Raw genomic sequence first — 12,604 nt, 5'->3', positions numbered from 1 at the left:
TCGTCGACCAGCATCGCATGTACAGTAACGATACAACTGTATGACCAGTCCCGACGTGTCTATGGGCGACTGCGCTGTGGGGCACGACCACGGACGATCTACTGTAGGTTCCGCCAAATGAAAGCGCTCAAGGTTGCTCCTCCTCCTGCAGCTGCTCTCGTCAATAAAGTCACTGGTTACATGGAATTGGTTACTGGCAAAAGCAATTGAATTAGGTGAGTGTTGGCGAGTAAAATGGTAATCAATGAAATGCAAATATCCCAAACAATATTATTGATTACAGCTATTTAATTACTTGTTACGTATAAATCAGAATATAAGAGATGCAATTATAGAATTTTAAAGAGAGAATAGTTAATGTCAGTCACTGCAGACTGCTACAGGAGAGCCGCGGCTGTTGCACAGTTCCTGAGTCCACACAGTGTGCAGATGACTTCTGCTCAAGTATTTTCAATCTTTCAATGAGAATCACTCCTTTATAGGAGTGCGCTTATCAAATTGTTCTCTCGCTTTAGGCAAAGTAACTGACAATTTGGGCAGCCTGGCTATGCTTGAATTTAGAACAATCCGCGACACTGTACCTAGTACTGCGCTTCTCTCCTTAAACGGCACAACTGTCAAACGTGCATCTGGTGACGTGCTCTTTATTTTTCTTTAAATATTTCCATTGTCCTATCATGCCGTTTCCCTAACCGAAAGCAGCCTAACATTCTAAAAGGTTCCTCAATTGAAAGCAATTCTGTGCTTTTACACGCCAAAAGCACGATTTGATTATGAGGCACGCCGTAGTGGTGAACACCCAATCAATTTTGACAACACGGAGATTTTTAACGTGCCCGAATGCGGTGAACAGGGCCGTATTTGCATTTCGCCCCCACAAGAATGAGGCCGCCGCGGCCGGGATTTCATTTTCGTGACCTAGTACTTGGCAGCGCCACACAATAGCCACTGAGCCACCACGGCGGGTAAGCTCCTCACACGACCGGACGCCTAACTGTGATGGGAATTGCGTGCATGTAGTAAATAATGAAAATAAGCCTTTCTTTGGTATACCTTAGTTTTGGGCTAGATGGCTGACACTTGATGAAGGCATTGCAGCGCAAATAGAAACCAACAGAATGAACAAACGACCAGGCATCATGGTCGCCATGCTCACAACAGATAGATTAGGCCCTCAGAAGGGACCAGCATGAACTGCGCGCGCCCTGAAGATTGTCACTGCAAAGAAGAATAATGAGGAAATCCCAATCTCGCTTCGAAATGGACAAGCAGAGTTACCACCGGCTCAATCCGTGCCTTGCGCTTTTTGTAATTATGGAAGGCTCCCAAATGTTCGCGAGCAGTAGTTTATTGGCATTTGTCTAGGATCTGACCTCAGTATTCTAGAACGGTCCTTCCCTAAAACCAGCTGCATGACTTGAAGATAATGGCTCGACCCGCCATCGCACATCGGGCTCAAGGACTCAGTCCAGCTTTGGAGTGTTTTTTTGGACTTTTTCAGGGACAAGGAAGGGCCTGGCCGCCACATTGCAGAGCCAACCTCGGGACCACTCCACCTCGAGGAATAAGAGAGCACCGGTCCCCTTCCCCCTCCCCCATAGAGCACCCCCTTTTCTGCCTCAGGGCTTCACCTATTGAACGCAGAAGTAAAGAACTTAAAAAAAGATAATGGCTATTAATCGCCATCTCCTTTGAAACGGCGCGGTGACAAATAGTCTCCTAGCCTGCTTGAGCTTATCAGGAGTGCTATGCATGCTTTCGATTCCAGCATTTTTGTGTATATCTAATTTTTTCTCGCTTCCTTAAAACTCCTTATCTACCTTATGCCGCTACCTATACCTGTAATAGATCCGGTTTTATAAATCTATTAACTGCTTTTCAAGCGAAGCGTGTATGGGCCCACAAGTGTTGTTGCCGTGGTCACGAAAAAAGAAAAAACCCAGATGCTCCCAGAACACAGCAGCTGCGGGACAGAGCGGTTTGATGTGTTGATAGCTGCGGCGGCGCCTGAGCGCGAGTAATCAACAAGGATTCCAGCTACATAGTCGAGCGCTCAGGCTACGCGCGCAACCAATCACAGCCATTGCCCTCCGCCGGGGAGGGGAAGGGCAGGATAGGGTCTCGCGCGTGCTGCCCGTCGGCGTAGTTTCCTTTCGGTTCAGTCTCGGAAAACGGATGGGACGCCCATGTGTTGTGCGTTCCTCCAAGGAACTGGCAGCGTTCGACGAGTGGCGGCGAGAATTTGCCCGTGAAAGCGCTCGCGATCCGCGCATCGATCCAGCCGTTAGAGCCGCACGAGCCCAAGCAATCCGACAGCAACGAGAAATTCCCGAGTTGAGGAAGTGGGAGGCCAAAGCCATCCGGTACCATTACCTGCGGGTTACTTAACCTCTACGAAATTCAGGTGCCCGCAGGACAAGCTTCGCTTACCTCCATTTTCCGGTAAAGGAAGGGTTGTTGATTAGAGCGCAGCTCATAGGCGTCCGTTCCTGCGACGAGCGTCGGTGTGGTCCCTCGTCCCCGAGCGAACGAACACAGTCAAGGATCAAAGAAAAAGCGCATCGCAGCGGGAGATGAAAGACTGTGGTAGCGAAGAGAGCGCGAGGAGGGATGAGCATGAGGAGGGTGCTGCGGAACCATGAGGCTGAAAGCGGAGTAGGAAGGTACGGCGAAAGCGCGAGAAGAAAAGCGTAGTGCCACGCAAGACGGGCTTTGAGGCGACAATGGCTGCGAGATGGCGCCAGAGTAGCGCGCGACGTCTGTATGGGAACAAAGTGCTGCCTGAGCGAAGGTCTGTCTACGGCGGCTGCGGTGAATCGCGCACACGCGTCACGCACGCGCCACGTCTTCGGATCTCCCGATTAGCGAGGCAGTCGCATAACACATCGCTCCGTGTGCAATGTGAAGCACGAGTCAGATTGTGCGCACCAGACGATATAACCGGGAAATGAAAGCAGCTCAAATTTCGCATTGGGGAGTTTCGTAATCGACGGTCAATTTTTTTCCACCAATACTCTAAACGCCTCTTGAATATCTTGACTCCTGAGCGGTAGATGATTCCATCCATTTTAAATCCAAGCTTTTCGGGAAGGTGTACATACATTGCCTACAGGTATCGTTGGTCAAATCCCTTCACATTACAATAGGATGTGCGGATTTGTCTACGGATATTTGCCGCAGCAAACACGTGCCTCATCCTGTTTCGAATATTGACTCCAGTGTGTTTTTGTCCTCAACGGATTACTGCAGCCTCAAATAGCAAGGCACTGACCGCAGGTGCACATTCAAGCAACGCCCACTCTGCCCATTGTATGCCTTGTTGCAGGTCAAAGGAATACAGTAGTATTAATCGTGCTAATTGCTATGTCATTTGTAGACGCAATGTTGTCTACTACATTGTTTTGTCCAGCAACAAAGAATACATTAGGCAGGCTGGGTGCTGTTTGAATATGCACTTGTGCGAGCTCCACTATGCGTTAAAGGCTGCACCGACTTTGTATTTGTCTGCTCATTGCTCAAAAATGTCGGGGTGCTCCAGAATTTTACCGCGCTTCAATATCGCAATAAAGACTCACAAACTAGGGAGATAACTGAAGCTGTTTTCATAAGGTAAAATAGTCACACTTGTGCGAGTCCACCTTAGATGTCACTATTAGCGTGGAAAATGTCATGTCAAGACGGCGCGTGTTTTAGTGCAATTTTTTTCCTTCCCTTTAGTTTCCTCCTCACTTTCTGTTTTTCTCACATATTCGTGTCAATAAAATTTAGTTCCAGTATGCGCTCGCTGCGCCTCGTTCTTCTTCATTGTGCGTGTTTTCGCTTCCAAACAACCATGTTTCTTGTGATACATTCTTGGAATACGCAAATTGTGTATACAGTGGGGTGGGCTGTACGGTGGGACGCTTCAGAAACCTACCTGTGAGCCGATGCGCACAACCTTGCGCACGCGCTGTTGCTCGTCCAGGGCCAGCAGCGCCGGAATAGATTGGCTGCGTGCCTTCTTGATGATGGGCCTGGGATTATAAGCGCCTGGGTGTCAGGAAAGAGAACTTGTGGTCAGAAACACCGAAGAACAGAGCATCCGAATCAAAACAGTGAATACGAGGTATGCTTGGCGTAGTCAAAAATCGACGTCCAAAATTTACGCGCAAGTATAACTAAAAAGCTTGCATTTTGTTTATTTCTAGAAGGAATGCTACAACGCTGAAGACCTCGGTTCGTGTGCAAGGAAACTTCAGAGCTGTAGAAGTGTAGGTTTGCGTTCGGATCTCATTGCACGGCGTCTACATTTAGATAGAGCGAGAACGAAGATCGTTGCGTTCTTGCGCATATAGCGCAGTAACAACTGAAACATTGTGAAAGCAGATAGGCAAGGGAAATTTCAACTCACTACTCTTCCTTTCCACGTCGTGTCGTTCGCACTTTTTCAAGATTGCATCCTTAGGAATTTGCGTATGCGCTTATATTTCCCATAAATTGTAGGGCAAAGAGCATCAAGGGTTCAAGTAAACTCAAGTTGTCAAAGTAATGCCTGACCGTCTGCGACGACCTACCTCGTTGGCCTATTTGTAGCCATAGAATTGTGCCAGGGATCACCGCTAAAATAAAGCACATGTAGAAGCGTTTTATGCCAAAGTCAGATGTTGGGTAAAAGATTAAAAGCCTTCATGATTAAACAATGAGATCCTTCCAGTTTGTTTCGTTTTCGGACGTCTCGGTTTCCGTGCCTATTATTAAGCAACGAGTTCATGGCCTGAATTGTTTTATTTGCTTCCATCAACGACCAACTGGTAGGCAATAGCTTGTTGAAGCGAAGCTTTTATTCGCTTACGAGTGGCGTTTTCGCGGTCACGCGAAAAAAAAAAAAAACCAGTTGCTTCCAGAGCAGGGCAGCGGGAAAGGGCGGTTTGATGAGTTGACATCTGCGCCGGCGCCGGAGCGTTAATCATAAGCAAGGATTCCAGCTGCATAGGCACGCGGTCACGCCAATGAGAGCCTAGACGCGCGACCAATCAGAGCCGTTTCCCTTGCGCCGGGGAGGGAAAGAGCGAAAAAGGGTTTCGCGCACGCTGCGTCGGCTTTGCTTCCGTTCAGTTCAATCTCGGAACACCGATGGTATGCTCACGGGTTGTGCGTTCCTTCAGGGAACAGGCAGCGTTTGACGAGTGGCGGCGAACAGTCACCCGGGAAAGGTAATGGTATAAACTTTATCTAATGAAGGGCAAAAAAGAAAACAAAATTAAGATACCGCCGTTCCGTGGGTGGCCTTCAGGCTGCCGGTCATGGCCACCAGATCATGCCTGGCGGCGACTTCCGCTGCCCAGATCGTTAGCCGTAGCTGGACATCCGGCTACGAGCTGGCCAAAGCAGCCTCCCACAGCTGCGGACTAGATACATGCCAAGAGGCAGGGGCAGAATGTTTCGGGCATGAATAGAGAATATGAGCATAGTCTGCTCGTGGGTGTCTGCAGAGCGTGCATTCGGGTGAGAAGGCCCCGGGGTGAACAAGGGCAAGTCGGGCAGGAGAGAGGAAAGTGTGGGCCTGTAAATGGCGCCACGTGCTCTGTTGGAGCTTAGAGAGGTATTGTGAGGGGGAGGGAGGGCTAGGCGAGAGTTGCGGTAATGAAGGGTGATGTCATGGAAGGCGAGGAGGGAGTCACACCTGTCCATCCCGAAGTGGAAGGGGCCAGCTCGGTTTCTCATCTTGCGAGCGATGGAATTTGCCGCCTCGTTGCAAGGGTGCCCCGCGTGAGCCGGAACCCAGATGAGTTGGATACGACGAGAAGGGGGAGGAGAGTGCTCAAGGATGCTGAGTGCAGAGGAGGAGATGCGACCCTTCGCAAAGTTGTGGACTGCAGCTTTGGAGTCGCTGAATATTAAACGGGCCGGGGTAGTGGCAATGGCGAGCGCAATAGCTGCTTCCTCGGCGGCAGTGGAGGTGGGGCCAGGGATAGTGGCAACGGTCAGGGGAGCAAGTGTATGGGAAGTGGTGGCAAGGGCGTAGGCGGGGTGGGAATTGTATGGCGCAGCATCGACATACACAGCATTAGACTGTGAGCCATACTGGCGCCAGAGGGTGGAGGCGCGGGCAGAGCGGCGGGCGGCGTGATGCTCAGGGTGCATGTTCCTCGGAAGAGGGCTGACAGTGAGCATGGAAGATACAGAGGAGGATAAGGGGTGGGTTACACAGGCAGGGGACACAGGGGTCAAGCGGAGGGAAGAGAGAAGGGCTCTTCCAGAGGAGTTGCGAGAAAGGCCGTCGAGTTGTGCCGTGCGATGGGCCCCCACAAGCTCTAAAAGAGTATTGTGGACGCCCATCGCCAGCAGTCGAGAAGTGGGGGCGTGGGTGGGGAGCGCAAGGGCCGACTTGTAAGCTTGGCGGATGAGACAGTTCACCTTGTCTTCTTCGGTGCGAGAGAGAAAGAGATAGGGGAGGGAGTAGACCAAGTGGCTGAGAACGAAGGCCTGGATAAGACGACGGAGGTCGTGCTCACGCATGCCGTGGTGCAGGTTAGCGACACGTCGAATAAGTCGGACGGTCTGGTGGACAGTGGTAGTTAGGCGGGAAAAGACGGCAGTGTGTTTGCCATTGGATTGGAGAAGGAGACCCAGTATGCGGAGGCAGGAGACAGAAGGGACGGGGTGCGCGTCAATAATGATGCTAAGGGTGGGAGATGAGTTGGCGGCCGTGCCTCGAGCTGGGAGGTGCAGAAGCTCCGACTTTGACGGGGAGCAGGCCAGCCCGACTGCGCGAGCATGAACGGCAACCACGTCCGTGCCAGCCTGGGGGACGGCCTCCATCTCTCCAATATTTCCCGTGGTCACCCAGAGGGTGATATCATGGGCGTAGAAAGCATGGGACAGGTTAGGAATGACAGCGAGAGCGCGTGCCATGGGGAAAAGCGTGTTGTTGAAGAGAAGGGGGGAGAGGACAGAACCCTCGGGGGTGCCCCGATTTGCAAGAGTGAAATTTGGAGAGGAGAGAGGGCCGAATGAAATCTCAGCCGTGCGACGGGCAAGGAAAGCAGTGATATAACCGTGGATACAAGGACCGACGTTAAGGGTGGAAAGAGCATCTAGGATGGCGGAATGGAGGACGTTGTCAAATGCTTTCTTCATGTCCAGTGCCAACAGCGCACGAATGCGCTTGGCGTGAAGAGGGTGAAGAACCTCTTCGGAGAGCGGGAGCGTGACGTCATGGGTAGAAAGGAAAGGGCGAAAGCGGAACATAGAATCAGGGAAAAGGTAGCTGTCGTCTAGAAAGTTCTGCAAACGGTCGAGAACAACGAGCTTCAAGAGCTTATTGACACAAGAGGTGGAGGGAAATGGGGCTACTGGTAGTGGCGTTGCGTGCCCTGAAAGTCGAAGGAAAACAAAAGGACGCCGACGATACTGTTGCGTATACAAGTGCCACAACTAAGTCGGGATGAGGGAGGATGTATCCTTCTGCGTCTTTCCATCTGAACCCTACGAACAAGAATAGAGGTGGCGTTGGATCCAAGCAGTCAGGCGAGCAGAGTAAGTTCCCGTCTTGTCGCCCGGTCAAGCGGTGTCGGGCTGCTTTCTAAATCGAACTTCGCGTGTGTGCTTGGTTTATTCGATAGCTAAGACGGTAAGCCATGGCACACAGTACCAAACATCATAATCTGCAGTCGGCATTTCGTCGGAAACACAATGAGCAATAGCATGCACCATCCGGCATATGTATCAACCATTTTTCCTTCGTAATACCACCGCCAAGCCCCTTCCGACGTCACCGCACCAAGCGAAAGATACGAAAGGTACATATTATCCATTCATTGACAAGAATTATGTGGGAGGGAAGCTGCCTGGTAATAGGAGTTGTGTGCGCGTACAGCAGGCGCACGCGCGACTAAGCTGCCTATGTATTTTTAAAAATGCGCATTCGGAATAGGACTCGGCGCTGAGATGCATCCGCTAAATTTATGTAATTCATGCTAAATGTAGCCAGCGTCGTTACGGATGCAGCAGCGGAGCACTCAAACCTTTGCTTGCGCGAGTCAGCTGATGCGATAAAGCTTTTTTCTCCATTGACTGCTGTGGCGAAGTAACATTAGAATTTTTTATGTCTAGCCAGAGAAATATGGAATGTCTTCAGGCCAACTAATACTTCCGAAACCATAGCGCAGCACGACCGGAGCCGTAGCTGCTAGATTTGCGAGGCAGCTAGGCGCAACCGTTAAAGGAACACACGTGCTCGCCGCGACACACTGTGAAAAATATATAAAGCTTAAAAAGCTTCTTTCGTCGTTTCTTCACTTGATGGCGCTAGCTTCTTTACGAAAATTGCCCACTTGAAGCGGCGCGAAAACGGAAACATACGAACTATATAATACGGCCGCGCACGTGTGTCTCGTCTGGTCGGGAGGCCGGAATATGCCGCGTCTCGTCGCCAGGGTGGCGTGCAACGCACTCTTTTCGACGCGCCGCCTATCCAGCGCTGGTTCCCCATAGCGCGCAAAGTGTCGTCTGCTATCCTTTTTTCTGACGCAAGCCCCTGTCAACGCAGGATTCACCTGTAGCCACAAAGTATCCCCCGGTGTTGCTCAGCGATAGGGAAAGTACTTAACCTTGCGATTAAGGCAGGTAGTGTGCTTAGTATTTTGATAGACATCCTTGTTTTTCGTCGCTTTCCTTACTTTTCTAGCGTTTATAACCCACATTTCATATAGCAAATCGTTTAATACGTAGTCTTGTCCTTCTGCTCTTCCTTTCTTTGTCCTGTTCTGAACGCTGTTTGCTTACAAAACATGTGGCAACTAGGTCACCTATTCCCGCTATTGCGGTTAAGTGAGGTGAAGGGTTGTTCGAATTGTTTTGGCACCCGCTGTGGTTGCTCAGTGGCTATGGTGTTAGGCTTCTGAGCATGAGGCTGGTGGGATCGAATCCCGGCCACAGCGGCCACATTACGATGGTGGCGAAAACACCTGTGTACTTAGATTTAGGTGCACGTTAAAGAACCCAGGTGGTCGAAATTTCCGGAGTCCTCCACTACGGCGTGCCCCATAATGAGAAAGTGGTCTTGGCACGTAAAACCCCATAATTTAATTTCATAATTGTTTTGGCGATTAAGAATTTAGGCACACCCAGGTTCAAACAGATGCCTTTTCATTCTGTTTACCTTTATCAATGAGAACGTTATTAGGCTCACTATGCAAAAGCTTTCAAGGAACTACTGTCAATGTCCGCTTATGTAGGAACTACCGTCTCAGTGTCACAGTGCACAACTGACCTCGATTCAGATAGCTACGCATACCTTTCTTTGGCAGAATAGCAAGGATAAAGTCACGTGCACAAATTTATGTTTACGCCTCCTATGTCGCGCCCTGCCTAACATATAACGACAAGGCCACGTTGCCTGTCAGCAGCTAGGTTGCTGACATCTCCTATACAGTCGCAGGCGGACGTCAGTTCTACAACAAAACATGTTTATTGCTTTCGATTTTATCAGCACTGAATTGAAAACATATATACGTCATTGAAAATGCGTTACCTGACGTTGGACTCGCTGTTTGATACACAATCGTTTCACTGACAAATTCCAAAGTGCTGATTACAGAGTTTCTGCGACGCACTGAAGGCCCCTGTCAACTTGTTGACTGCGGCATTAGGAACACTGGCTTAGTATGTGTCTGGAAGTATCGCAGCGAGTGCAGGGTACACAGCGTACCGATGGTGCTAGCGCCGGCCGCTTTCAGTCCGTCGGGAGTCACCGTGCCAGAGTCAGGTCGCGCGGCTCCGTCAGGACTCATTACGTCCGCGGGGCTGGTAGGGGGCGTTGCCGGGGTGACGTCGATCACGGTGCGAGCCTTTCTGGGCGGCGACGACAGCCGGCGCTCAATGGAAGCCATGAGCTTGGCCATGAGTTCGGCGTTCAAGTCGACGCTGGTGTGCAGTGGTGACGACGGATCGTTGTGGAAGGAGCTGTGGCGACGCCTGCGGAAGCTGCTATCTGTGCCAGAACCCTCTGTGAGCTGCTGCTGGGAAGCCAGCTGCGGGGCAAGAGCGGACGAAGTGAGCAAAAACGAATATATCAATGCAGTTTCCCGAATCTCTTCATTTCACCCCTCATCCCCCTCAGACTACTGAATTTGCCAGAAACATTGATAGCTTAAAGCAGTTTATTTCCGTGGAGCCGCCATTTGTGACTATTTGCCTCTCTTCTGCTAGCTTCCCCTTCGTAGTTCGAGGGCTGTTACAAAACCTCTACTACGTGTTTTTGTCTTTTCATACTCTGGCAGGGCACTTTTCACCACTCTGAATTTCTTTCCTGTAGACGAAAAACAATTTTATCATGGATAAAAAATAGTATACGAAAAAGCCAAAATCTCTCTAACCGCGTCGCAGTTTTAATCACCGTCATCATCCTTATCATTTATTCATCCTTAAAGATAAGCAGAAGACGAACGGCAGATTGGGCGAGTTGGTGGTTTTCCATAATGTTTTCAAACAGCGCAACCACGTACACCCGACAACGGAATAGAGGATGTGACACACACGTCGCTGACTTACAACTGTGTGTCTTGGAAAACGTGCGATGGCTTTTTGAAGCCTTACATCATGCGCGTGCGCACGCTCGATGTGAATAAAAGCATTTATCATTCCCATAACATTGCCTCGTGAAAGCGGGGGAGATTAACACCGTTGTTCACGCCTGTTCAGCTAGCCCATTTCCTTCGATGATAAGGATACTGAAGGCTGACTAACATGCCCAGTACTTTTTCTTATTATGTGGAATACTTCCACCACTTCCCTTGTAACGCTATCATTGTGCACAGACAGGACCTTTGTGTCATCAAAGAATGGTGTACATTGGCATTCGAAACAGCGCTTTGCCAGGTTTGCAGATTTTTTTGTCAAGGCACAATCTGGAGACAAGGTAGCACCGGGTTGTAATTTGAGTATACGAGCAAACATAATTCCGTTACGCGGAAACTCAAACAAACCCATTTTCCTGCATTTCTACCATATATAAGGCTGCCATGGCCTCCAAAAGTTGCGCGCGCGCCAACGCGCGCATGTGCGTCATTTTCGAAGGCCATGCAGCGGCGCACCCGTTTCCTTGCAACAGCTCCAGATGGCGCTTGCCTCCGCCGCATCGCCATGCTGCTTCTACAAGAAATCTCTCCTTCGTGCATAGCGCCACGCGCCAGCATTTTCCGGGTAAACATTACAGTTACACAAGCTGCATCTGCCGGGAAGTGTCAGAAGCAGTCAGGGATCTTTGAATGCTATCGCGTTCCACTCTTAAAGGCGAAGCTTAAGTGTTCTCCCAATTTCTAGGTGCTTATAGCGGTTACGTACGCGCGTATTCAGACCACAAAAGAAATGTCACACTGGCTATAAAATGTTCGAATAATTTTTCAAGGCAGCCATATCGCTATAAGAGAGAAGCTCCAGCGCATCTTATGTAGAAGCGTGGTCTATGTTGCACTTCTTGGAAATAATTCTTGTTACCTGTGCATCGGACGTGTGCTAATGCTTTGCTTTGCGAAGTAGACACCTCCATTTTCAACGGTATAGCGACATGGCCCGGGCACAACGTATGTAAACAAAGAGCGAGAACTGCTGAAAACTACGAAATGACTAACCGCAACATGAACAGCCAAGCCTGCTAATCTTGATGTAACAGTGCTGCTTGAAACCTTCCAGTGTTATTGACGCACCGGTACGTTTTCTCGTTTCTGTTACACCATGTCGCGGACGTACCCGTACATTCTCATGTCTCCCGGGTCGAATGTGAGCAGTAACGCGAAAGTCGCTCGCACCTGGACCCTCTGAATGAGACTGAAGGTAGCGACATTCCTCCTCGCCCGACCTCTCTCGCTCTCTCTCCTGGTCTCCCCACCGCGCGCGCTTATTCTCGTCCCTGGCCCTCGCAGTTTGCTCGATCGCTCCAGGGCGCACGACTCCGCCCATAGGGTTACGCACGGTGAAACATTAAAATTGTTGTTGCGTGTGTGCGCATGTAGTTTACTTTATTTTGAGCTTGTTTATTGTGTGCTGCGTTAGGAGCGATGATGGAACGTTATGATACTGGCAAAAAGAGGTGACTTTGGTGCTTTTTTCAGCGGAGTAACTGCGCACTTCTGTTGCAACTTCGGGTTGGTTGGTTGGCTGGTTGCTTCCAGTTAAAACCGTTTTGAGGCTAGTTTTGTGGATAAATTACTTTTAGTGTCGAGTAGAGGCACAAGAATCAGCGCCCTTAGTCTGGTCAATAATGCATACATAGTGTGGACGATGTTCCTATCCTGCCAGGCTTTTATTAGAACGCTATGTCGTCCACGACGAGTGTACCTGCAGGCAAAAACACTGTCGCGGCTTGCACAGATCAAGCCGCTTCGCAATTTATTTCTATTGCATTCATCAGATTCTTGATTTAGTCATCTAAAGATACTGGCCCGGTGTGAAAGGGCTGCGCTAAGTTTAAGGATTTCACCGGTACACGAGAAAGGCGATGCGTTTGCATGTGTGTAGCACTATGTAGCACGTATACTGATTCAACAACTCGATGTGTTTGAGCTGCTCGAAGTGCGTACGTGTAAGCCTGCGTGTACCCAATCGGCTGCCACGTGTGAGTTTG

General features: G+C 49.9%; 1 protein-coding gene across 1 annotated transcript in view; it reads right to left on the bottom strand.

The window, feature by feature from the left end:
* The window catches only part of LOC142586142 (uncharacterized), an 89,129-nt gene that overhangs the window by 28,003 nt on the left and 48,522 nt on the right, over positions 1-12,604 (bottom strand). Inside the window, exons 6-7 of the mRNA XM_075697395.1 lie at positions 9,692-10,013; positions 3,917-4,029 (exon numbers count right to left, since the gene is read on the bottom strand). Coding sequence (XP_075553510.1) covers positions 3,917-4,029; positions 9,692-10,013 — 435 coding nt within the window. The remainder of the gene's footprint in view (positions 1-3,916; positions 4,030-9,691; positions 10,014-12,604) is intronic.

The sequence above is a fragment of the Dermacentor variabilis genome, chromosome 6 (genome assembly GCF_050947875.1).
Source record: "Dermacentor variabilis isolate Ectoservices chromosome 6, ASM5094787v1, whole genome shotgun sequence".
Taxonomy (NCBI): Eukaryota; Metazoa; Arthropoda; class Arachnida; order Ixodida; family Ixodidae; genus Dermacentor; species Dermacentor variabilis.
The sequence above is the reverse complement of the archived record's forward strand: the minus strand, read 5'-3'. Positions and strand labels throughout refer to the sequence as shown.